Source organism: Drosophila melanogaster, chromosome 3L (assembly GCF_000001215.4).
Source record: "Drosophila melanogaster chromosome 3L".
Classification (NCBI taxonomy): Eukaryota; Metazoa; Arthropoda; class Insecta; order Diptera; family Drosophilidae; genus Drosophila; species Drosophila melanogaster.
In genome coordinates, this window is record NT_037436.4 from 21,711,234 (window position 1) to 21,736,355 (window position 25,122).

Here is a 25,122-nt window from a genome sequence, read left to right on the forward strand (position 1 = left end):
CCGTCGTCAAATGCATAAAATTGGGCCAGATAATCAGGACGTCAGAGTCAGAGGTTTCTTTAGGTCCTCTCCTGCTATCTTGGCCTCTGTGTGGGTGTCAAAGGAAGGCTTTGTTAAATTTATGGAATAATACATATCTTTACGGCTTCATTAGCGAAACCCTCTCGGAGAACCCAACCCCCAGCCCACCAGTCCACAAAAAGGCCATTCGACACGCTGTCTGCATTAGCGCCAAAAGGATCGGCATCGACATAGTCATCAAGTGTCTTCCTCTTCGTCTCCCAAACTGCAAGACGTTGTCTATCTATCTGTCACTACGGCGAGTCGGCCCTCATTCTCGAAACCCTGAGCCCGCGAGACTTTGTATGCACACTTCAAAGGGGTTCAGCTCGGGTCGCTTCGATCCGGTTCTGTAAGCTAGCAGTGCACCACGACTTGGTTTAAAAGAATGCTTCAAAGTACGGAGATTACGATTCTCAACTTACGATATCTGTAGGTCGAATATATATACCGCTAACTGAGAATGGAGATGAAATGGTGATTGGAAACAGGCATTTAACAAACTTAACTTAAATAAAATTGATAACTTCTCTCAATTTTATTTTATACATTTCCAATCCTCTTTATTTGATTTGACTGCAAAGTATTATTTCTAATTAAATTAGTTCATTTGCACTCTTGTACATAAGTGCACCTCCAATTCGGTTACTTTTTAGACGGAAAGCATTTGGTTTCGGGTTGGTTCTTAGCTTCCCAGATTGATTGAGCCTTTTATTAAAGCGCACGTACAGCGTATTAAATAAATTATTAGTTACGTTCCGGAACGGAACGGAACCGAACCGAAGGGAATGAGCCCGTCCCAGACTCCACACCCGAACCCAGAGCAAAGCCCTTTCTTCTCGTTCGTCAGATTCTGTGGCAAGAGTGCTGTGTTGCGGTTCGGCATGGTGATGGTGTCATATGGCACAACGCCCCCGAAGGTGTTGTGCGGGAAAATCTGAGGGACATGGCGGGAATGGACACAACGAACGGAATTCCTTTTCCTACTCGAAGAACGTCGCTTTGTGCGCGGCGAGTCGCGTCCGTGGGCCCGGGCCTGTCCAGGTAGATGTCTATGCATTTTGCTTTATGGTCCAGCCACGTATCAATTATGTGCCAAAGTGCTAATGGCTGTTGACGGCTTCCACCGTCCATTGTGGGTGTTGCCCCAAAGGAACATTCCTCGGACGACGTTCATTTGCCGCAAAGGGTTTACATCTGCCGCGGCTAAATTAGTTTTCCACTTCTCCGCACGGCAATGCAAGCGATTTCCTTCGGGCGAAAAGTGAAAACCAGTTTTAATTACTTCGCCGCTTCGGCGGTGAATATCGCGTGTCGATCTCCAAGCGGGCCATTTCAATTATGACACAAATCCATCGCATGCCAAGCCAACTCCAATCCAACGTTAGATATCCAAAAACCTGCAAAGCCCAGTTAACGAAGTCGTGGCCAACTTTTCACAGGTATGAATACTTTCTAATAGGTAAATGCATAAACAAATCCCTCTCTAACTCTTGTGGTTTTTAATTACTTACCTATTACTCGAGACTTCATTGGATTATTAATATTAAATATGTTAAAATTATCCCCGTCCAGTCTACCACCATTTATAGAGTTCCCACAGAACATCCAATACACGAGTTCTGGCCAGCACCGAGACAAACAATTGGACAATAACGCCCTGGCTACCGAATCTGATCATAACCATCAACAATCAGGAGTCGGCTTACAGCCAATCACCCAAACTTGCTGTTGTCCGCACCGCTGGTTCGGGTCTTTGGGGTCGGGTCCGTAATGCCCATCTGCATCCAATTAGACGGAGGCCCAGACGAAGGCTTTCTTCTCAGCCATTCCTTGTGGCTCTGGGCCCTCGCTGAGCCCAATTCCGTTGGCCTTTTTCGGGGCCAATCAGCTAGTAACTTATACGCTTGTCGTTTACAGCGCATGATTAATGACCAACAAGGGCCTTAGACCAAAGTTGTTAAGAATCCCGCGCTGGAATAAGGATGCCAACCGAGTTTGGGTCCCAGCATAGCTTAGCCCAAGACTTTAGTTCCAGCTGCAAGCTGCAATTGGCACTGTCTTGGCCCAAAAAGACCAGAACAAAGTCAACGAATGAAGGCCAATCGTGGTAGGAGCCTGGGCTAGTCCTACTTCTGTGAGTAAATAGAACCATTTAAGTATTGGTTTTTGGCTGCGTATTAAGTGCCACAAGTATTTAAGTGTTATTACTTTCTGATTCAATACATTTGCAAGCTATTTAAAATATTTTGCGAGGAGCTGGACAAAAAAAAAGAAACAAAAGAAACGTAAATAATCCTGACAGTTGATTAGTCTAGTTTCGCCTGAAACGCGAAATCTAGACTCCAACTTGAAGTGATTTCACACACCGAATTTCGAGAGAAAATATTTATTATGCCAGATTGATATCTATTCATGCCCCTAGCCCAGATACTTAATTACCAGATCGTAGAGTACAGAAACAAGTAAATAGCTGCTGTACATGTGAGTTTCACACCTGAATGTAATCGAATTTTTATCATTTTACCTCCGCATTGCATTGTTGCCAGGCAGCCTGCAGTTTTGAGTTGGAGTAGGAGCTCAGCTGGCTGCTCGCGAGCAGCCAGCAAATTGAAATTTATTGCCACTGAGCCACTGGAAATCCCGTCTGCCGTCTTTAGTCCCTGCTCCCTGCTCCTTGGACTCTGGCCTCCTCCATCGAATAGGCGAGATTTGGGGCCAGGCCAGGCCAGGGCAGGGCAATGCAAAGAATGGTGCTGCTGCTTTTCTGTTTATTTTTTGGCCAGTCCAACTGGTCGCGTATGTGGGTCGCGTTTATTAGTGCCGGTCCTTCCCCTGGGCCAAGACTTATTGTTAGATAAGAAGTGTGACGTTAGCCCATTAGAGTCGGCCGAGGATGATGGAGCGTCGGAAATGGGGAACCGCGAATCCGCGGCCGGGAATATGGCATCGAGGATCGGGAATCGAAAATCGGGGATCGCACATCGCCTTTGATTGCCAGTCAGTCTCGGATTCAGCTCGCCAGTCTCGAGCTTAGTCACTTGCCATCACGTGGCCACTGCGAAATAGACCAGGCCGATTACCAAACCAACGCCCGCACGACTTCCACTCGTACTTGACTTGCTCTTGGACCAGGATTGGACTTGGGCTCGGACTTGGACTTGGTCTTCGACTAGAAGCTTTGTGGACTTGCCTACCGCCATCAGAGATTTATGGCTTAGATAAGCGCGAAAAGTTACAGATGCCCATGCAGCGGCAACCACTGCAAGGCGCGTCGCGGGTTTAGTTCGCGTTTCTCATTCGTGGGTGGCTTAATAAGTTTCGCCAGGCAAAATAGCTATTGAAAAAAAATATATAGGAACATTTTCCGCATTGGCCACAGATCTTTTCAATGTTTAATTTCATGAATACTAAAGTTAAGCAACTAAAGTTGGTTGTCCGAAGACATGACTCAATGCTAGCTTTTCCTGCAGGCTACAATCTAAACTTTTTAACATGACACTGGAAAAGTAAACAAATGGGTATAACCCAAACCAATCTAATGAACCAATTCATTTATATACATATGTATAGTCATATTTTTAATAAGATTCAAATGCTTTGTACTTCAAACCATTGGAATTATATGTGCTCCACACTGTAGCAATTTTATGCGATTCTAATTGACTAGCATGTGTCATAAATTTGGCACTTAAAACTAGCGGTATAAATAACATTAATGTGACAGCAGAACATACTTAAACTATATTAAAACCAGTTTTACTAGTGAACCCGATTTAATCAATTTGAATCATTTGATGTTATACTTTACGGTTGCTGAGAGCTCAAATGTGAAGATAGTGGCTTTGGCAGTTCTTAAGGCCAATATTTATAAGCGAAAAAAGTGAAGAGCCTACTAGCACTGAGCCAAATCATAAAAACAATGTTATTTAAATTAGTTTAAATAAGTCATACGTCTTATTTATAAATCTCCCCTCGCTGGCAGTGCCTGCAGCACGTTGTTGTCGTCGTCTCGTTAGCGTGGCGCGATTGCTGGCTGCGATTGTAAATTGGCAACAGCCAATGGCCAAGAGCAGGAGCAGCCGGATAGGCAGCAACTATATCCGAGTCTACTTCTCTTCTGGTCTAGTCCTAAGGGCCGATCGATAAGGATCATAGTCAGGCCGGGGCTCTTCGTCTCCATTTCGCACAGAAGAGGCCCATCCTTCCGCTGGGAGTCCGGCTAAATTAATGAATGCCGCTTTTAATTCCTATCGGCTTTATCGCAGCGGCTGCATCTTAAATGAGGTCAATTATCAGCCAAAAGTGCAAGTTGTTCGCCAGCACCGAGTCATTGGCAACCCCTTTCTGCGGTCTTCCTCCCAGATGAGTTATCTATCTGCCTCATAAAATTGAGTTTCACTTTCAATTGCCGCAGCTCGGCGAGAGTAATAGAAACTGCACATTAAACGCAACACGTGCCACGCTTCATGGGAGCAACAGCAACAACAGCAACAGCAGCAAGTACAACTGCAGATGCAACAACCTCACCTTCCTCCTCCTTTCAGTTCCTTCGCCTGCACTTTGCAATAAATCACAAAAAGCCCGCTCTGTTCGTAATTAGCGCAGGGAAAAAGCGCAGCAACAACATCATCAAATATCACACAATGCACATTACTCGGGGAAAAAGCAAAGAAAGCATGACGAGGCAATGAGACTACACTGGGCAAAACTATTGGTACATTAAAGGGAGAAAAGTGTTCAGACTTATTTATACCTACTTCCTAGTTCAATGCATGGATTAAAAGAATAGCTACGTGTTAGTTATCAAAATACAATTATGAAAAGGAAAAATCAATGGCGAACGCTTTTCCCGAGCTCCTCGATTTTCAGATACTCAATAATAATCAGATGTTGTGTTTATAAAACAAATGCACTAATTTAAGAGTGTTTGACTTAAGACTAAAATATAATTAAACTTCAATAGGCTACATATTTGAGAATCAACAAAGGGCTTAATTCTCTCAGTGTGCAATGGCCAAGTAGTAGTCTTTATTTTCGCGAGCTTGCACTTGCCGCAGAATAGACTGCAATTGTGCAAGCAATGGAGCAGCAACTCGGCCAGTTTCATTAAAAATATTTTGGGTTGAATAACAATAGTAATAATGTAAAGTGCAACGCAGAGTGCCGAGCTGAAATTCAAGTCCATAAAAGAAAAAGTGAAATTTCCAAGCAAACTCAAAGGAAGGCTTTGGTAGCAGCAGCAGCAATCATCTTTGGAAATTTTAGCTTTTGTCTAAATTGCAAATGAGCCTCAGGCCGGAGGCGAAACCCAGGTAAAAGTCTCCCAGGCGGTAAATACTTCCTCTCAAGCCGAGCTCTTCGGATGCGGATCTGTATCTAAGACGATTTCTGTGGATAGGATAAGGAGTCATCGAATGTCATTTGAAAATGTTGTCCAAAGGCTGAGACAAATCAAAAATCGGACCACCGTGAGCGTAACTTTGACGGCATTCTCAAAGCCACCGTAATGTAAGAGTGTAACTATAACAACGGCCAAAAACCTATTAAGTTTTACGATCCTCTTCCTTCACATTCTGAACTGGCTTTTAACTGCGGTCAGCAAACCACCAGGGAACATCTCAGTTGCGGAAATTATTTATGTGGTCCTGGTTCTCGGACCCTCTCGAGTCTTGGCATCCTCCGTTCGGGATCCACCCCTTGCATGGTCAGGCCATTGACAACTTGCACAAATGTTGACCTTTAATTACGACAGCCAACAGCAGCCACAACTTGTTCTGGCCGGCCACTGTTTGCATAACTACGCACCATAACCCAGGGTACGAAAGGCCTATCTTGTACGTATATCCGCACACATGTGTCTGCAAAAAGAAGGCAGCATCCACAAAACGACAACGACGACAAATGCAATTTGTCCAGCTGTAGTGGAGACATGTCTCCGTCTTGGTCACCGGCGGGGAAGTTGGGGTCGGCGGAAACGCACGCATGGCCAGCTTAAGATGAGCAGGCCTCAGGATCACTGTGAATGCTCCACAGTCACTGGCATTGGTAACTTAAAGCTTAAACAGAGCTGTCCATTTATTTACGTAACACTTGGGCAACACTTTTAATTATTTATTAAGATTTGCTTATGAGATAAAAACAGCAATGCAGTTATTGAAATACGATTGTTTAGCCTATTACAATATCAATAAGTCTTATCCCATACTTAAGAGCAACTGAATAACAATGATAAATAATAATTGTCGCCAGAAAATAATCAAAGTGGAACGAGTATTATAACTTCATCTAATCTAGTATAATCTATTATAAAGGTAGGGTAGTTAATGTGATTTCCCTGCGATTCGCCAATTAATTTTCGCACGGGCCACCATCACTGGCGAGCAGTGGCATATGCAGCATCGGACTCCTGGCTCTCGCTGCGGACTGGGTGACAAGTGCTTTGTGTCAGCACCCCGGTTAGCATGTGGAGCTCAAGCGCCTCGCTCCCCGTCCGATGACAATTTTCACGGGACAGGTGGTGGGGGGTTGGGGCGATCGGCTTACACATTAATTATCACTTCTGTAGCTGGTAGCCGCGACTTCTTTTGCCCGAAGTGGGATGAGTAGGAAATCCTAGCGCTGACATTAGATGGCAACAGCACTTAGTTCGTTGCCTTAGTCTTTTGTTTCTGTTGCATTTCCCTTTTTATGCAGCTGTGCCCTCCGCTGTTTACCCAAGTGATAAATGAGCTGATGAAAGCTCAGCAGGGGGTGGGGTGCACAGATTTATGGTTGCCGGGCCTGCTGAATAATCGATAATAATCGAAAGCAACGCCCACTTGGTGGGAGTGGGAGAAGAACTTGGCTCCGACACTCGAGCACTGCCATGTATGAAAATTAAATTATAAAATGCCATGCAAGTGGGGCGGTGGCCAGGAGTATCCTTCCATTCTCAACCCTCCAGTGCCCAGACTGCCATAAAATTGCCAAGCTCCATACGCAAGGACAGCCAGCAAACGAGGGTGGACGTGCGATTTTCCCGACATTTAATGCAATCCAACGGAAGAGGCCAAACGGGGCGGTGACCCTGCTCCCCAAGCGCTTCCTGTGGCATCCTCATCTGCTGCTGCCACGCCCCACTCGTGTTGCACTGGCGTCCAGGATGAGCACCCCGCCCGCCACGCCGCCACCACCCGGACTCCCCCTCCCCACATGCCCGTCAAAAGCAAATAGCCAGCGGGCAGATTTTGTCTTTGCGCGCAAGTGCAGCACGTATCAATTATAGAGGGCTACATGCTAACAACAAAAACTACACTGGTCTCAGCAGGATCCAGCGCAGCAGCCACTACAACGTATTCGCCATGGAGAACGTCTGGTGTGGGCAAGGGATTCAGGGGTGTCCCAGAAATCTCTATCGAAAAAATAAAAATCCCAGAGATTGCCATCTGAGCAAATTCATTTAAAATGAATTTGATGTACATATAACTTAAATGAACGTCCTTGCATTGCAAGCATTTTTTGCAAGTATAACAAAAATATGAACAATTTGACATTAAAGCCTTAGCCTCTCAGGAAAAAAACCCAAATTTAATCTTATGTGGGATACAGATACATTTGACTGCTTCTTCCAATTACCGTGGCCATCCGGAAAACTAGAGAAGGCGCCAATACAGCATCTCGCGTTATTTCAACTCCAATCTCTGGGACAGAGACAAAAATTCGGACCGACTCCAAGTGCCCCTGGAGGCACTCAAACCCAGATCCACACCAGGCCGGGCCAGAGAACTGAACCTAATGGGCAAGCAACAGAACAAAAAATAAAACAGGCCATGCCTGCGTTGCCGTGGCTTTAGCCAGGTTTTGCCGCAGTCCTGCATAAAACATGATTAATTCCTGGCCGGGTAATTTATGTAGGCACATAATTCACAGCGGGACACATTTTTCTAGAGAGTTCAGGCCACGGCCAGGCCGAATGCGGTCGCCACTTAAAGGCATTACTAAAAATAGAACTAGCACACACTCAGGCGAGTTCGAGTGTCGATCATATGGTTACTATATATGCTAAAAATAAAAGGCCATGGCCAGCCGAACCAAACTCAAGCCCATGCCAAAAACGAGCCTCGTGGCGACGACAGCAACGTTGCGACGTTTGATTTAAATTGAAGCCAAAGCCGGGGAAAGAGCCTGGTCTGAAGTCAAGATCAGAGCCATATGTAGGGTCTCATAGCGCGGAGCTGACAATATCATTAAATATTTATGATGGCACGGCTGAGCAAGGCCGGCCAGCGACTAATCCCTAATTAGATCTGCCCGCTTCGTTTGCGTACTTAGCTGGAAAAACTGTCAAGTTCTTTGCCTAAGTCTTTTGTTATTTTCTTCGAGACGAACTGAAATTTTAAAAGGCTTCAAGAAGAACTGAAAGTCCAAAACCAAATTCCAAAAATTCGTTGTCCTTATTTATATCAACTTCATCTCTTTGAATTTCCTGGGACGCTCGATCTGGCATAAAGTAGGAAGCCCTAAGTGAGTCGTAAGTTGTGGCCTTCCCTTCTGGGGCCACCGGTATGGGTATGGGCAGCTTGACATGATTACGATGCAACCCACAGCAATACTATTTGTTATCTTTATGCGCTGCCTGCTGTCACTCGAGGCGGACTTCCTTCGCGATGTCGATGTAGAATCATGAATTGAGCCTTTGCATGCGCCAGTGACAAACGATGATGCTTCCGTGCTCATCTTTCCATCGGATCTTTCCCATTGCCCCGCGAAGTCCCAGCCAGAATGGCATAAATTCTGGGCAAGCAGGCGAGGAGGTGCTGGTGGTGAAGGAGCAGTAGGATCTGTTGCTGCGACCCGCTGGCTTTCATTTCTAATTTTTGCATTTGGTCCATGGCTACCGATCGGCCCGGAGTTGCGATCCGTGGCCGGCGATGTTTTAGTGCATTTTATTGCTTTATTTGAGAGTCTGGCATTGCAACGCTTGTCAATTTTACAACTTTATAGAGGAGAGCTCTTATCGTTTGCATATTTATGCATGATCCTCTTCCGATAGTCTGGCCAATCCCCATACCACAAGCCCCAAAATGATTCTGTTGCTGATTCTCGATCCTATTCCCGGGCCCATTGTCCATGTCTCTTAATATTTTTGACATATTGGCCGGCCCATAAGTCTGGTCCCTGGCCGAGAAGCCTCTTATTGTTGTTTGCTCCTTCCCCAGACATTTTCACAAAAAGGAAATGGCAACAACAAAAATGAAAACAACAACAACAACAGGAACAATCTTAAAGAAACCCAGAGGACTTGAGTCCGCTTTTAGTGTCTGCGTTGCCTTCTCGCATTTGAATTGCAAATCCTATTATGACTTGTGAAATTATAATTTTTCTAGTTGCCTGGCTGAAGTCCCCTTGCCCATCACACCCCCCCCCCCTTGCCACTACCACTGCCCCACCTCCAGGGCCCCATGTCCATGTCCAGTCATAACCGCAGAAGGTTCAATAGCATGAATTATGCATATGCAGACGGTTTCGTTCTTTTGGTTTCGTTTCGTTTCGGGAAAATCACAAGCACACGCATCCACATGAACTTAGTTATGATAACGTTGCACATTTCTGACTCCTCCGTGTCCTAGACAAAAACAGAGACGCGGCCGCTGAACGCAGCTCTTCATATTTGTTTTGGCCAGAAAAATTACCCAAGCGAACAGAATCTGCAGTGATATTATATTATCACTGATTTTATTTAAATATTTTCCAGTCTGTGTGATCAACGCGAAAGTGATCTGATAAATTTGTTGCAGGTTCTGGCTTAACATGTCATACAGATCTTAACTCTATTAAATATAATTAATATACTACTACGTATTTCAGGTTTATTTCTCGCAGTGCCGATCGTATGGTTTATGCGTAGCAGCTGCAGCATAGATGGAGATGGAGAAGACTCTGACGACGCCCCCTCTTTTGGGTTGCTACCGCAAAACTCTGGCTGGAGCTCTTTTGGCCTTAACTGGGCCCAAACCTTGGGCCCGAGACCCAACTGGATTTTTTACTGGTGCTGGTGCTGTGGCTGATGCTGATTCTGGGCTGTTGGACTGCAGCAGGCCTTGCTGACAGAACAAAGAAGTCGTCCATTTGTAATTGTTGTTTTGATGCTGTTTGGCTGTTTCTGTTGCTGTTGCAATAAGGGCAGCGCAGACATGGCCAAGGATTACCACTGCAACACACTTCCCCATGCCGTACCCATAAACCCATATACCCATACTCATACGCATGCACAAAGCCATTCTTAAAGCAAAGTCCAAGCCCAATCTCAATCCCGTGCCCAAGACCAGAGCTTTGGCTATACAAACCATCTGTAGACTTGTACTTTTGCTAAGGCAATCCGACTGCCCAGGTCTGCATACTTTTATGACTTTTGACTTGACTTTGACTTGCCTCCTTAAACGCCCTGGCCAGCAGAAGTTGAATGACCTCAATGACTTGGCTCCCCTTGGCTGAGATCCAAAAATCTCTCCTCAAAGCTGACCAATTACAGGTTACCAGCATATATTTCCAAAAGCAATATGTATTAAATCCAAATCATTTTACGTGTAGAATAAAATATAAATGGTTTAGATCATAGTTCGCAAATTCAAAATAGTAATGTAACAATAATTTAAATGGTTAAAAAATAAAGATGTACGTATCGCTCTTCATGAAAATAAGTACACAGCCATAAAAGTAGTTTTACGATATTTACAAAACTTATAAATTCTTGAAAACTCGACTTAGCCGCCGAATGCAAAATGAGTCTAGTTGAATTCAAATGCTCTGTGAAATTGGTTTCACTTGGGCATTCCCAGGCAATTATGAATGTCTTCTCTTTAGCCCCTTGCCGATGACGTGGGCTACTGCAATTTAGCTGGCCAGTTTCCCAACTCCGCCTCAAATTTGATGTCAGTGAACAATTCCACTTGAACTTTTCCGAGACTAAGAAAAGTGGTATGACATTACCCCAATGCCAGAGTAAATTCTCTAATAAGACGCAGACAACAAAAGAATTATATATGCATTACATAATGCCAAACAAGCTAACGCAAATGATAGCGACCAAGCATGGACTAAAGCCAAATCAATTTGCTACACAGTCCACAGGTCCCGAAGGGAAAACGGAAATGGAACTGCTCCTCGGAGGCTCACGAAACGGGCTGCTCCTCCGTGCTCTCATCATTAACATTGTCCCGGTCAAATCTAGGTATGCTGATGAGGCTGAGCCACCAACGAGCCCTGGCCAACAGGCGAGACATGCGTACTTACGTCTGTGACTATTTGTTTCACGAATTCGTGGCGCATTTTACTTGGAAAATAAACAAGCAAATCTAAACGAAGTTTATTGAATTTCATATACTCTTCTTAGGAATATTCTATGCCAAAAACCATGATGAAACGAAGGTTGTAAAGAATTTATTAATTTACTTGGGAACGATACCAGTTAAACTTTTTGCTAATTGTAAGTAATTGAAAATTGAAGTTGAGTTGAAAATATTATATTATTTCCCATAATATTGCAAGTAAATTGTAACGACTAACAGCAATGATATTGTCCTCCTGTATACAACTGAACAAGTTTTCACATATAGCCGATGGATCGAGTGTGACTGCTCTCTAACCAGCAGAGGCATTCCGTCCGTCGGCCCAAACATGGCAAAAGGCATGTCCATCCTTCCTATCGCAACAAGAGCAATTTGTTCTAATGCGCCATGGCAGCGGCAGCTGCTGGAAATGGCGAGACTAAATCTGTGGAAGAAGCTGAAGGAGCTGGAGTGCCTGACTTGCAGTTGCCACGGTCGTGGAGAAGCAGGAGGACATAGAAGTGGCAGTGGGCGGTGGGCGGTGGTTGCTGGTTGGTGGGAGCAGGAGTAACCGAGTTAGCTGAGATTGCAAAAAGGGCAACCACTGAACACGCAACGGCCAGAACAAATGTAGACATTAAGCTGCTTCCCGGGACAAGAAATCGAGATCGGGAGCGGGAACGGCATGGGGTGAGATGGGATGGCATACCGGCGGAGATTACATCAGCAGCTTCAGGTGACAGACACGCAATGGTATGGCCGGAGGAAAATCCCAGCCTGCTACCCAAGCGGGGTATCATAAAATCATAACTATATTTGACACATAAAATTGTACATACATCTCGTGGCCAAGCAAATCCTTTGGGTTGACACTAACGGTCGCGTCAATAAATTCGCCGTGCAAATTTCATTAATTGCTCCGGGTGGGTGGAAGGTGGCGGACCGGAGGAAGTGGCGCGGGCAGGTGCCACAGCGCCTGCAGATGCCACCGCTGCTCAGAGAGCTCGGTTCGCATGCAGTGCGGGGCTTGCCATAAAAAATATTGGCCACCTTAATGTAAGTGGCTTATAAATTTGTGCACAAGCCCAGACCATTTATGGCCAACGGGCAGGGACCCATGGGGCACTTGTACCTAACTGTTTATGTGGTTAGATGCCAGCCCGGTTGGGTGTGCCTGGGTGTTTCTGTGCGACTCGTTGCTCTTTTGGCCGCATTCAAATATGGAATGCAGCTTCCAGCCGGACTTGAAATTCCATAGATGAGCCTCAAAGGTCAAAGGCACGCAAGCCAGGAGATGCAGAAAATTGATTGATTCAAGCCGTGTCGCTTCCTAAGATGCTAGTCGAGATCCTCAACTTCCAGACACCAGCTACAGCAAGATCGAAAGTTGACTGAAATAATATGTAAGGCCTTTGCCATTTGTTGTAGACGGCCAAAATCCTTTTGGAATAAACATAGAAACTTTCAATAATAATAATAAAAACCAAAATTATTAAATTAATATTAATATATTCAAAAGTGTGGGAGCAGCTTTGTGGGATAGTGGACGTGCTCACTCTTAGTTAAGGGAATGTGTTCTTTTTATCATTCGTTCTCATAAACTTTCTCTAACTCTTACGTAAGCTCGCAGACTTACGAAATCTTAAAAATAAGCGAAAATAATACTTGCTGCAAATTGTTTCATGATTAAAAAGTCCGAAAAACTAATATCCAGTGTTGGGTTGTAGTCACAAATAATATTTATTATTCATTTCATTTTTTCACTTGCGTATTTTGATTTGCATTTCAGTTGTACACTTCAGATTTTGCACTTTTGTTGGAAAAGACAAATGGCAACTAAATGCATTAAGCTTATTAATTTTACAAGCATGGCCACAATGAGTTGTATTGTACTTGAGCTGTTATAGATTCACTCCGGGACAATCTGTTGCTCTGGCAAGACTAAGCATACAAAAATATTTCAGGTTTCAATCGTGTTATGCCTATTATTTTATAAATTATTGCATCGAAATTCGTTCTTAAACTAATTTCCTTTAATAGGGAAATTATTATGACAACACTAACTCATACATTCTTCAAATTATACTTTTTGGTAGCAGCAAAATTGGGATTAAGGGTAGTAATTCATTAAAATGACCTGTACTACAAAGTATATATCTTTGGGATAAATTATTTGGTTGGGTTTCGTTCTGCAACTTTGGGTTACTAAACACTAAACTAAATGGCAAGAACTAGTTCTACAAATCCTTCTTCTATGGCACACTCGCATTTGGCGTTGGCTATCAACTCCTGGATTCTACTTCTGTTTCATATACATGGTAGCAATTTTCTCAAGAATCGTGTCTATAGACAACAATTCGTCGCTGAATTTCTGCATAGTGGGGGCTGGCACAATCCACTTAAGAAATTCCTCCACATTTAGCCGGAGTCTGGCCAATGGGGTCATCGTGGCGTCGTCATGGGATTGTCGCTGAGCCAGCTTCAAGGATGCAATGATAACGTTATCGATTAGACGCTTCTCGTAGCCCAACTGGCGCAGCTTTTGAGCGGAGCTAATTTTCTTCAGTACCACTGCCATGTTAAATCTTAAGACAGAGAGAATTTGCGCATCTTCAGACTGATTGCCACTGGGTTTGTCCCCGTCAACTGGACACTTGGCGCAGTGCTCAACATGCGACTGCAGCTCCACCTTGATCTTAAAGAAATCGTGGCAGCCTTCGCACATGTAGGGCTTTTGCTGTTTGTGTATCTTCTTCATGTGGTTCTTTAGGTGCGCCAGCTGAGAAAAGGCTACTTCGTCTTCGCACAGCTGGCAGCGAAAGGGTTTTTCCCCCGTATGCTTTCGGATGTGCAGTTTTAGTACGCTTGAATGGGCAAAGGTCTGGTGGCAGATCTGATGGAAGTAGAAACATAATTTACGGCTGCATGCAAGCTAACACCCTTTCAACTTACCCTACACTGATAGGGGCGCTCTCCCGTGTGCATTCGCATATGGACATTGTACTGGCTTTTCTGGGTGAAATATGTGTTGCACACCTCGCAGACGTGGGTCTTAACAGCGGTGTGCCTCTGCATGTGAGTGGCCAAATCCTCGTCCGGCTCGATCATCTTATGGCATATCTCGCACTCAAATTGCGTCAGCTTGTGGTGCTCCTGGTTTATGTGCGCTCGCAGGGCCAGCTCGTTGGCGAATTGGTTCTCACAGATGCTGCACCGGTGCTCCATGCCCTGCTCGTGTCGCTCCATGTGCACCCGTAAATTGGCGTTGGTTGAGAAGCTGGCCGAGCACTTAGTGCAGTTGAACTGCTGGATACTCGTCTTGTGGTGAGAAACCATGTGCTGTTGCAGCTGCAATATAAATGATAATATATATTAGGAACACCAATGGTTAAGACCTATAAAAACAAAAGCCTAATAGAAAGTTCATTATTAAATACACTTATTTATATTTAATTATTATAATAAATATTATTATTTAAGTTTATAATAAATCAAATTATGAGAAAAATATAAAATTAATTGTTAAATCTCAGTTAAAAATGGAATGTCGTATTACTCACTTGACCTCCTCGGGCGAATTTTTTGTCGCAGAGGTCGCAAGGATAGGGCTTCTCGCCAGAGTGGAGGCGCATGTGGAGCCGCAGGCGCTCCTTGAGGGCGAATGATTTTGGGCACTGGGAACAAACGAACTGTTTCCGATGCTCGTGGGCGGTGGTGATATGATTTTTCAGGTTGACCGCCTGGCGGTAGCTCTTGCCACAATCCTTGCACTTGTGCGGTCGTTCGTCCGAGTGGATAAGCATGTGGCGCTGCAGATCCGTCTTGCCACCGAACTCTTTGGAGCATTGACTGCAGACATGGTGCTTGCGTTTCACCGGTTCGCCCTTTCGGGCAGACTTCTTAAGCTGCGGTTGCACGTAATCATCATCCTTTGAGTCCTGCTCTCCGCCGTCGTCCTCCTCCTCGTCCACACAAGCATCGCGCAGACTTGCCAAGCTGCTCTTCCTCCTTTTGATCGCAAGCGTAGGGCCTGGTGAGGATTCCCTCGCCGCCGGCGGCGAAGACAGCGATATGCCGCTGTCTGTGAGCAGAGAGACGGCATCCTCCTTGGACACACTACGACGGCTGCGTACCATTTGTTTGGTTTTTATTATTTGGATTCGTAACTAAATTTCTGGGGACCGCTTCCTGGGAAACACCGGCACCTGCTGCGTTTGTCTTTACTTCTAGGGTTAATGTTCTACGTATGTAATTTAGGGTATTCGTATTTTTTGGTTCGATTGCTACTTCTAGGATAGTTCCCATTCACCTTTGGTTTGGATTAGTTCAGATGGGCTGCAAAAAAAGTTAAGAGCTGTTTTAATTCTCCACTCGCCGAGCGCCACGTTCCGAAGCAGACGGAGAATCAAAAACACAGACAGAAATAGTAACCGCAAGTGAAGCCGAAACAGAAACAAGAAGAGAAACAGCAACGGAACAGAAACTCCAGCTGTGTCAACAGTGATAAGACCTATGCACAGGAAAAATATTACCAAAATTGGTGGATTTGCATATTTAGGGGCTTCGAAAAGCATGGCACTTTTTACGTTAATGCAATAGTTCTTACTATTTTTGCAGTGTTGTCGAAATCACTTGAGATTTTTAGACGTTGTTTATCATAATTAATTAATTAATTGCAATTCATTGGCTATCCAATTAGAAAATATATTCGTTTCTTTACAAATCTAGTTAACAACGGAAGGTTGTGGACTGTTTTTCACGGTGTACAGAGCTAGGAGCCCAAGTCTTGAAGTGGGTCGCATTATCAATTGACATTTCCAGCGAACGTAAGCTTCCAAAAAAAATTCTTAGTTTGTTGTCTTAATCTTTTGTTTGGGCGGGAGCGAGATGGAGAAACCGCCTGATAAGATCCCGAGGAAGGCAACAACTGATAAGCAATCCACCGCTTTCACTAAAATCACGGTAGAGCTATAAAAAGATATCGAGATAAAGCTGTGCAACCTGAGCGTTTTCGATCCCGCGGCGTCTGTTCTCCGAGGCGGCGGAGTTTCCAATGAAAAGCGAGAACACTGAAAATGCAACTGCAAGAGAGCGATTACGATGACCCTGGGCTGGGACGAACATCTGGCAAGCAGATTGGGAACCCTCCGATTCCGATTCCAGTGCCAAGCAACCCCCTCCCCCTGCGGAGGGTTAATGGTTCATTAGAGCCGCACCCGCAGAAGCTGAAAACTAACTCACTTTAGCAGCACAACGGCCCTCGACCAAACTGTTGAAAAAGCGAATTTAAGCTAGAATCCGCAGCTGGGAATCGAAATTGAAAGAGAACAGGGCAAAAAGCACGAACGACAGCGAAAATCACACACAAAAAGCGAAAATAAAGAAGTGAATACATAACAGCAGTTTTGTAATGCTAAATAGGCGGGGTTATGGGGGTGGGTAAGGGTTAAGGCGGCGGCGGTCGCTGGATGAGGGTAGGGGCCGTTGAAGTCTTTCGTATTCGGGGCACAAAACTCGACGACTGTGTAGTTTTCGGGGTCTTGCAACCGATTGTTAGTAATTAATGAACCAGCACCACAGCACTCATATACGTAAAGCAATCCATTATACACATATGCTACACATTTGGCCCAGGGGCTCCACATTCAACACCAACACCAAAGCCCCACCGGGCGTGGACTTACCTTCGCAAAAAGCAGGAGTCGCTAGGCTAAGGGCCTTCGATCCACAGGAAACTTAGCATCACCCCGAATGGGACACACCTGGACTTCCTATGCATTCCGCGTCCGACTATGAGTTCGCTTCTTATTTGTTTTTAATTTCGACACCACGAGCTGTGTGTACATACTTTTTGCAATCCGCTAGGTGGCAGTCCGACTGGCTCCTCAAGGTGTATCCATCGTGCTGCCTGCGGCTTAACCTTTGTGGGACTTTGCGGGTTTGCCGATTCTAAGCCAATACTGCGTTTTGTCCAGCAAAATAAATAACAGTTTTCGGTGGTTTTTCGATGTTGTTCTTAATGTTAGTGATGTGTATTCACCGATAGACGGTCACACTGGGACTCTCTGTCTGCGCGGCCACAGATGGGAGCGTGATGCACAGTCACTAGTTAGAGAAAATCCAATAACGTGTAGGTTGCGGCGCAATAAGTTATAAATAAGTTAAAAATCACATTGCGCAGTATCACTGCAATATTTATTGAAATTTCAGTAAGAACAAAGTGAGGCACACTTTGTTGAACGTGACTTCTTTTACACACTGAAATCACAGCCTGCTGAACGTGACCACTTTGCTCACTGAAATCGCAGACGTGTGGCAACACTCAAGCCGCCAGAAAGATCTGGCATCTCTCATACTTAACACGCGCATGCAAAATATTTAAGAAATAAATATTAGTCGCTAACAGTTTAAATATAATAAAATTCTGCTGATATAAACCCAGTTCATAAAAGAACACGCATTTACCTCCGCATATAAGATCAAATACGTATAAAATCTAATTAGCCGACTCAAGGTAAGGCGTGCGTTTTTGGAGCTCCACTAAACTGACTTCAAAGCAATAACTCATCAAATACTACATTTCAGTTAAAATGGCTGGAGTACTCTTTGAGGACATCTTCAACGTAAAGGACATGGATCCGGAGGGCAAAAAGTTCGACCGTGTATCCCGCCTGCACTGCGAGTCCGAGTCGTTTAAGATGGACCTCATCCTGGACATCAACTCGTGGCTATACCCCATGGAGCTGGGCGACAAGTTCCGCCTGGTTTTGGCCACCACCCTGCGCGAGGATGGTTGCCCGGACAGCGGGGAGTACAATCCAATGGAGCACGAGGGAACGCGGGCGGACAGCTTTGAGTACGTGATGTACGGCAAGATCTACAGGATCGAGGGCGACGAAGCACACAATGAGGCCTCCCGGCTCTCCGCCTACGTGTCATTCGGCGGCTTGCTGATGCGACTTCAGGGTGACGCCAACAATCTTCATGGCTTCGAGGTGGACCAGCACATGTACCTGCTGATGAAGCGGCTGGCCTTCTGAATTTTCTACCTAATTATTTTCGATCGCAAATTAGACATAGACAACAAACTTTATTTACAGTGTATTCATGACATTGCTTGGAGTGCTGAAAGAAGTAGTCTATTGCCTGGATGGGCGTCTGAAAGGCGCATTGACTATCAGGCGAGATGGCCGTGGGCGAAAAGGAATGTGGCGATCCACGAAGGGCAAAGCCTGCGGAGTCGATGGGAACACTGGAGTAGGCCTAATAGCATTCACAATCTTGACCGCATCTGGCCGACGACGAACCGTAAGCTTAGCCGGCCGTCGCTGCGGAGTCCGCAGAACCGGACGCTGCGGGCGGAAGGCAGAAAGTCGGTTCAGAAGCGGCAGAACATACTGAGCCTGGGGTGGTAGCGGCAGACTTGCCAAATTAATTATAGCTGCGCTTTGTGGCAATGTGTTGGAGCTGTCATCATTGGCTGGCTGGTCTGGAGGTCCGTAGGTCTGATCGGGAGGTCCATAAATTTGGTCCGGTGGGCCGTAGACCTCAGCTGGCGCTTCCACCAAAGACGGTGGTCCGTATGTTTCAGGTGGAGGGCCATATGTATCCTCCGGTTGAGGAAATTCAACCGCCTCCTCCGTTGGCAGGTCGAATGGCGGATCGGGGACCAGGCCTGCTGGTGGATATGGGGCTTGTTCCTGTCTTTGCAGAAACCTTCCCGCCGCGGGTCCTGGGAACCTCAGATGACTGCCTTCAATTCCATTCAGGCAAAGAATGGAACAAAGCGCAAAGGTGACCAGAGAAGCACTTGGATAACCGGACATTGTGGTGTGCTGACATGAACTGCTGCATGGGCGGCTAAGTGGCGCCTATAAATACCCCCTAGGAATGCCCTTGGGAACTGCCCAATTCAAACGCCCGAAGAAACCTCGAGGCCGATGACTTATAAGCCAGGTCCAACGATACGTGCCCATGGAGGTGGTGACTAAGGCGCGTGTAAGTACTGGCTGTTATGAAAATGTGTGGTTAGATTTCTTTAAAAGGGAGTGCTTATACAAAATAATTGTATATTATTTTTACACAGGAATAAAAAAAATAATAAATATAACGCTTTCCTATTAGTTTCAGTATGGATTTCATTTTAAATTGAATTTTGTAAGTAATATTTTGTAAATATATTTTCTGTGTACGGTGAGTGCATGATATCGTTAGAATAGATTCCAGCCCTGTATCAAAGACACTAGAATAATTATTCTAGAGTCTTTGCCTGTATGATATTTCCTTAAGTCTGACGCAGTGACGTATTTGCTTACGCTAAAGTTTTAAAGTCTACCAACTGCGACGCAGGATTAGACGCTGAGGAACGGGCCTCTGGGAACGCCGTCCTTGCGGAAATCGCTGGTAGAGTCGGGCGGACTGGACGGACTGTGGCTGGTCAAGACTGCTAGCTACAACGATCACAGTGCCATCCTCAGCAACATCCAGCTGCGGTTCATCCTCCTCGGCGTCCTCATCAGCGGGCTGCAGCTTGGCACCGTCAACCGATGCTTCCTCAGTCTCTGGAATATCATCAGTCTCGATGGGATTCTCTGGTAGCGGCTCAGCCTCGGGAGCAATAGCCGGCACGGAGTCGGTCTCTGGAGGTCCATAAGTGTTATCTGGTGGCCCGTATGTGTTGTCCGGAGGTCCATAGGTGTTATCAGGCGGCAGATAAGTGTTCTCCGGCTTGACAGTCGAACTGGGTAAATCGAAGGGAACACTCGGGGTGATGCCCGCCTCCGGATATCCGGTGGGCGAAGGACTGGGTATAGCCTCCACTTGGCGCGCCAAGAACCTCCGGCGGATCGGCTCCGCGGAGCTCAGCGCCAACAGGCTCAGGACAAGAATAGCAATTGGTGCGCCAGTCGGTTTAAACATTTTCGCGGTTGAAGGGCTTCTGTTCTGATTTCTCGATCCGACACGACGTATTTATAGCCCCAAGCTACCAGATCGAATTCTGCTATAATTTATGCTCGTCACTTTCAGTTTCAGGCTCTTATTCCCGGTAAAACTTTGATTATGTTGCGCTGATCGGCGGCAATGTAGCTTCAGCTTAATACCCGATACGTGACCCTTTTTCGAAATTGATTTTCCAATGCTATGATTTGGAATAGGCCACCCTTTCCCTCCTTCGCAAATCATTCATTAACACTTGGAGTGAGCTGTGAACACTCGAGTTTGTTTGGTTTTGGGTTCTTGGCAGTTCATAATTTTATTTGATGAACTTTGTATTCATGCAAAACAGAATAGGCTGTGAAAAAATCCATCAAGCACGCACTTTTAAAAGCACGTCCCACCCATTTGCAACATTTGGACAGTTTCAATCAGGGTCGATCGAATTCAAAAACAATGTTATTTACTATTAGCTTGGCTTTTGGAACACTCATTTGCCTTACCAAAAATTATTATATTCTGAGCTTTGAGTTTTTATCATGGTAAGTGAAAATCGGGTTAAAAAATATAGTATTCATACTCCTTACTCGTAGAGTAAGATGTGTTGAAAATTATGTAACAGGAAACTTTTCCGACCATATAAAGTATATACATATATGATCAGGATCAATAGCCGAGTCGATCTGGCCATGCCCGTCTGTCCGTATGAACGTCTCGATCTCGGGAACTATAAAAGCTAGAGGGTTGAGATTAAGCTTACAGCTTACAGCTCACAGCTTCTAGAGAAACGCCCACTCTAACGCCCACGAACCACACAAAACTGCAACGCCCACACGTTTGCAAATTGTTTTGACATTTTGCATATTTTTATTAGTCTTGTAAATTTCTGTTGATTGACAAAAAAGTTTATGCAACGCATTTTATTCACCAATATCTATCGATATTCCAGGAAAAGTATGCAAGTTCGCGTTCGCATTTCCACTAGCTGAGTAGTTGGTATCTGATAAGCAGGGAAGCCGAATATAGGATTTCTTGTTTGATACTGCTTGGACAAGATTTTTAATAGATAATAGAGCACAGGGTAACTTGTAGTTGAGACTCCCGAATCACTTTTGTGATTTGATCCTGATTAAGAAAATAAGATCTTAATAGAAAAGCAAATGCGTTCATATATCTGTTAGCTCCAACAACAAATTAAATATGTTTTGCTTCACTAACAACAAGACAGACATATTTTGCAATTTTCAATTTATGACAAAAGGGTGGCTTGAATATTAACGCAATTATTTTATTATTTAAATTAAAATATTCAACAACAATTTATTTAGCGACAAAGTAATAAATGCATATCCTAATGAGTCGATTCCATTTGATTTCTAGCAAATTAGGGTTGACCCATTTCAGATGGTGTACACCAGAACTGATCCAGAGCGGATAATCTGAGCGGATCGAAGCTTCTCTGGGGTCGGACGACGACTGAGGAGGCGTTCGTTACGAGGCTGGATCAAGCCGGCGGGCACGGGATCGGCAGCAGGGGCCTGGTCCACTGGGCCATCAGCCGGCGGTCCATAGGTGTTTTCCGGCTCAGCAGGTGGTCCGTAAGTGTTATCGGGAGGGCCGTAGGTGTTGTCGGGCTCATCTGGGGGTCCGTAGGTAAGATCAGGTTGCGCTTCAGTCTCCGTGGGCAGGTCGAAGGGCACCTCCGGTGTCACTCCTGCTGGCGGATAAGGGGCTGAGGCCGGCGTAGGTGCAATATCCACGGCGGGGTCGGCCGGAACTGCCTGATCCCCTGGAGCCTGCTCCTGACGGGCAAACTGCAGGCGGGAAAATCGTCCCCGGAATCTGGTAGGCTCTGCAACAGAAACGGCAGCCATGGCTGCGATCAGGAGCAGGGAGCAGATGAACTTGTGGGCCATGTTGAGCTGCTGCTGAGTTGTCTTAGAATGTTGTCAGTGGCTGCCAGTTTCGCGCCTTTTATACCAACTGAAGTTTTCGGCCACTCGGGTATATTTGGCTCACCGAGGGACACCCTTTCGTTGGCCTACGGACGTGACAATATTTAGTCAAGGGCCCATGTCTAAGCCATAACCATTGGCCGTTAATTATAACCCGCGGGCACTTAACTTTGACACTTTACGTGGAACCACTGCGGATGAGGAATGGGTTGCAACCAAAGAAGTCGAACTAGTAACGAATGTCATTCGTTGACTTGTATGTTTTCTAACGTAATTCTATAATTTTATAAATATGTCATTACTTTAACTGAGCTAATGAATTTCTTTCTAACCTACTTCCCTTTTTATATACTAAGCATGTGGCCAATGGTCCACATGGGCATGGGCAACTAGGGCTATAGATCTGCTAGCACTTTAAATTCCACTCCACTGTGCGGCGCCTGCTTGACATACAATGCATACGCATTGATGGATTTCAAATCGCGGCGCTCTGCTTAAAATTCACGGCGTTGTTGGCTGGGCTAGAATCGCTGACCAGTGACCACCGATGAGCAGGGCCACCGCTGCGGCACTTGGAAGTATAAAAGTTAAAGCTCCATATACGACAGCAAACACAGCTCAACTGCTAGTCCCACGATCATGGCACGTTACCAGTTTTTCAGTTCGCTCCTCCTCCTGCTGGCGGCCATCAGCGCGGTGAATTGTGCGGCACAGGCACCACTTCGGCGGACTCTGCGCCTGCGTCCGGTGGCGTTCGCCCGGCAGGAGCTGGCTCCCACCCCCTACCCCTCGGCTGCTGAGCTTAAACCCGCCGCCGAACAGCCCGCGCTGACCTACGGACCTCCCGAGGATGTGGATACAGATGCCTTGCCTTCGGAACAGGATCCACCAGTGGACACCTTCGAGCCTAGCCCAGAGAACGAGGAGGTGGACACCGAGGAGAGCTCACTTGAGGCCACCACACCATCCTCTGCTCCGGCCCGCCTGCGCAGCCGCCATAGATTGGGCAAGTTGCAGCTGGCTAAGCCAAAGCTGCTCCGCCAACGCACAGCTCGCCTGGAGGAGCTGCCCGTGGATGCGGCTGTGGCTCCAGTGGCTTCGCTGGTTCCAGTAGCTCAGGCTCCAGCACTGGCCACGCCCCAGTTTTACTATGTGGGTGCCCAGCAGCCGTATTACCTGGCAGCCTACAGCGCTGCTCCCCAGCAACTAGGCTGGTAGTAACGCTAGTTGCCTTCTCTTAATTTGTTCTGTTTGGATTGCAATTTGTTGTTAAAAATATATTTCTGCTAATATGTTTAAAAATGGTTCGTCTGCTTGTTTTCCTTACATTTTAAGTAAACTCAGTCCAAAAAGTCTAAATAGAAACCAGTGATATGATAAGCGAAACTAATTAATAAATTAAATATCCCGACTCCAATATCAAACAAATAAGTTATCATTTACGTAAATAATTTAGTATTTCGTATTTAATCAAAACGTATTATGTGAAAGTAAGTGGAGAAGGGAGGATAATCAGCAGTGTGCTCATCTATACGTGTCAGTCCATCTGACTGTGTTATTTTGAATTATTAATAATTTATATTATTATTCAACATCTACCGATTGTCGAGAAATAATAATTGCATGAGAAATAATTGCTTTTAATGGTTAATATTAAATTGTCGAAATGGATGCAAATTTGTTTACACACAGCTCAAAGATTTCAGTTCTCTAAAATTCAGTGCAAGCCATTTGCCTTTAAGAAAAACTTATATCAGACCTATTCTGGACGAACTCCTGTTCGGAATTCTTTGCATATCCTTGACATGTGAATTGCCTCGGAAGCGTTTAAAGGGTTCCTTGTTCCCATCGCATACTTTTAGCGGATTTGTATGGTCTTTTGTGAAAGGCTTCCCATTTCCAATGCATTTTTAATGCTTTGTTTTATTCTAGTTATAGTGGCTGGGTCACCAGTGTAATGGCTTGCTAAGATATTTTTTAGTCTGCGCAATATGATTGGTGAATGGTGGCCTTTCAACTTGATGACGGAGCAGTGTAAAGGATCATACTTACGGACATTTGGTTTTAATATTTAAGTTATTCTAAATATTAAAAATATTTCGGTACGCGGACGGACCGACACGGTAAGATAACCTCAGCTAGTGATTCTGGTCAAGAAACCTTATACTTTATAGCTTGTTCCTATCGGTTACCTACTTTTCAATGAGTCTAACACACCCCTTTACTCTAAGAGTGCCGGGTATGCACATTTAAATGACATGCATAAACACACCTTTGAACACATAAATAACACATACTTACCATTTTTAATAGAGCATTTTGTAAGGTTTAAAGCTTATATAAATACCCTCATCTGTTATCCAGGATTAGTTTGTACAGAGACGATGTGCAACATTATTTAGGAAAATGCTAATATCCTGTGCAAATATGTTCAAATTTTTGATGATCATTATTGTGGCTCTCCTTGAACTAACCAAGGCACTGGATTCACCTGGTGTTGCCACACAGAGGCCACCTGTTGGGGATAAAGTTGTATATCCGGAGGAAGACAAGCAATATATAGATATTCGTTGAGAAATTATTTGTTTAATTTGCTAACATCCAAATGTTGCGCCTAATAATTAATTATATGAAATCTATGTTAAGATCAGACCAAATTAAAATGTTTGTAAATAAACTTTAAATAAAATTAATAAAAGAAGTAAAGGACATCCTCATTCTCTCAATAATGATTTTCAAACTGAAAATTATGAAAAAAAAATCGCCAACCGTTCAACTAATTCCTTCGTGTCTTAGTTCTTCGATTGCTTAATAGTTTAGAAACCAAAAGGGCTGCTGGTCCAAGGGCGGCTGTTTCAAGTTGG

General features: G+C 45.0%; 6 protein-coding genes and 1 long non-coding RNA gene across 10 annotated transcripts, besides 2 other annotated features; 3 read left to right on the top strand and 4 right to left on the bottom strand.

Moving 5' to 3' along the window:
* Window positions 1-13,092: 13,092 nt before the first annotated feature.
* On the bottom strand, window positions 13,093-17,573 carry CG11247 (uncharacterized protein). 4 transcript variants are annotated; one of them, NM_141094.5, is made up of 5 exons: window positions 17,218-17,573; window positions 17,054-17,159; window positions 14,930-15,704; window positions 14,322-14,717; window positions 13,093-14,262 (listed from the first exon to the last, which is right to left on the bottom strand). In NM_141094.5, exons 3-5 carry the CDS (start codon window positions 15,503-15,505, stop codon window positions 13,666-13,668), a joined length of 1,569 nt encoding a protein of 522 aa, NP_649351.2. In that variant the 5' UTR covers window positions 15,506-15,704; window positions 17,054-17,159; window positions 17,218-17,573; the 3' UTR covers window positions 13,093-13,665. The 4 variants fall into 4 exon arrangements, with proteins under 4 accessions (NP_649351.2, NP_001097659.1, NP_001262189.1 ...); NM_001104189.2 differs by lacking the exon at window positions 17,054-17,159 and having other exon boundaries at window positions 17,218-17,440; NM_001275260.1 differs by having other exon boundaries at window positions 14,930-15,494; window positions 17,054-17,440.
* Window positions 17,574-17,698: 125 nt separating this feature from the next.
* Window positions 17,699-18,461, top strand: Polr2H (RNA polymerase II, I and III subunit H). The gene is made up of 2 exons (NM_141095.3): window positions 17,699-17,883; window positions 17,955-18,461. The coding sequence occupies exon 2, from the start codon at window positions 17,960-17,962 to the stop codon at window positions 18,407-18,409; it is 450 nt and encodes a 149-aa protein (NP_649352.1). The 5' UTR covers window positions 17,699-17,883; window positions 17,955-17,959; the 3' UTR covers window positions 18,410-18,461.
* CG14570 (uncharacterized protein) lies at window positions 18,442-19,221 on the bottom strand. The gene has a single exon (NM_141096.4). It carries the CDS (start codon window positions 19,193-19,195, stop codon window positions 18,509-18,511), a length of 687 nt encoding a protein of 228 aa, NP_649353.1. The 5' UTR covers window positions 19,196-19,221; the 3' UTR covers window positions 18,442-18,508.
* Window positions 19,222-19,491: 270 nt separating this feature from the next.
* Window positions 19,492-20,317, bottom strand: CG14569 (uncharacterized protein). The gene has a single exon (NM_141097.4). The coding sequence runs from the start codon at window positions 20,286-20,288 to the stop codon at window positions 19,701-19,703; it is 588 nt and encodes a 195-aa protein (NP_649354.1). The 5' UTR covers window positions 20,289-20,317; the 3' UTR covers window positions 19,492-19,700.
* Window positions 19,602-19,637: a mobile genetic element.
* A 583-nt stretch (window positions 20,318-20,900) lies between the features above and the next one.
* Window positions 20,901-21,349: a mobile genetic element.
* A 223-nt stretch (window positions 21,350-21,572) lies between these two features.
* On the bottom strand, window positions 21,573-22,254 carry CG14568 (uncharacterized protein). The gene has a single exon (NM_141098.3). The coding sequence runs from the start codon at window positions 22,217-22,219 to the stop codon at window positions 21,704-21,706; it is 516 nt and encodes a 171-aa protein (NP_649355.1). The 5' UTR covers window positions 22,220-22,254; the 3' UTR covers window positions 21,573-21,703.
* Window positions 22,255-22,865: 611 nt separating this feature from the next.
* Window positions 22,866-23,555, top strand: CG14573 (uncharacterized protein). Its single transcript, NM_141099.2, has one exon. It carries the CDS (start codon window positions 22,898-22,900, stop codon window positions 23,474-23,476), a length of 579 nt encoding a protein of 192 aa, NP_649356.1. The 5' UTR covers window positions 22,866-22,897; the 3' UTR covers window positions 23,477-23,555.
* Window positions 23,556-24,632: 1,077 nt separating this feature from the next.
* On the top strand, window positions 24,633-24,968 carry lncRNA:CR43888 (long non-coding RNA:CR43888). The gene has a single exon (NR_073971.1). It is a non-coding gene; the product is annotated as a long non-coding RNA:CR43888 (long non-coding RNA).
* The last annotated feature ends 154 nt before the right edge of the window (window positions 24,969-25,122 follow it).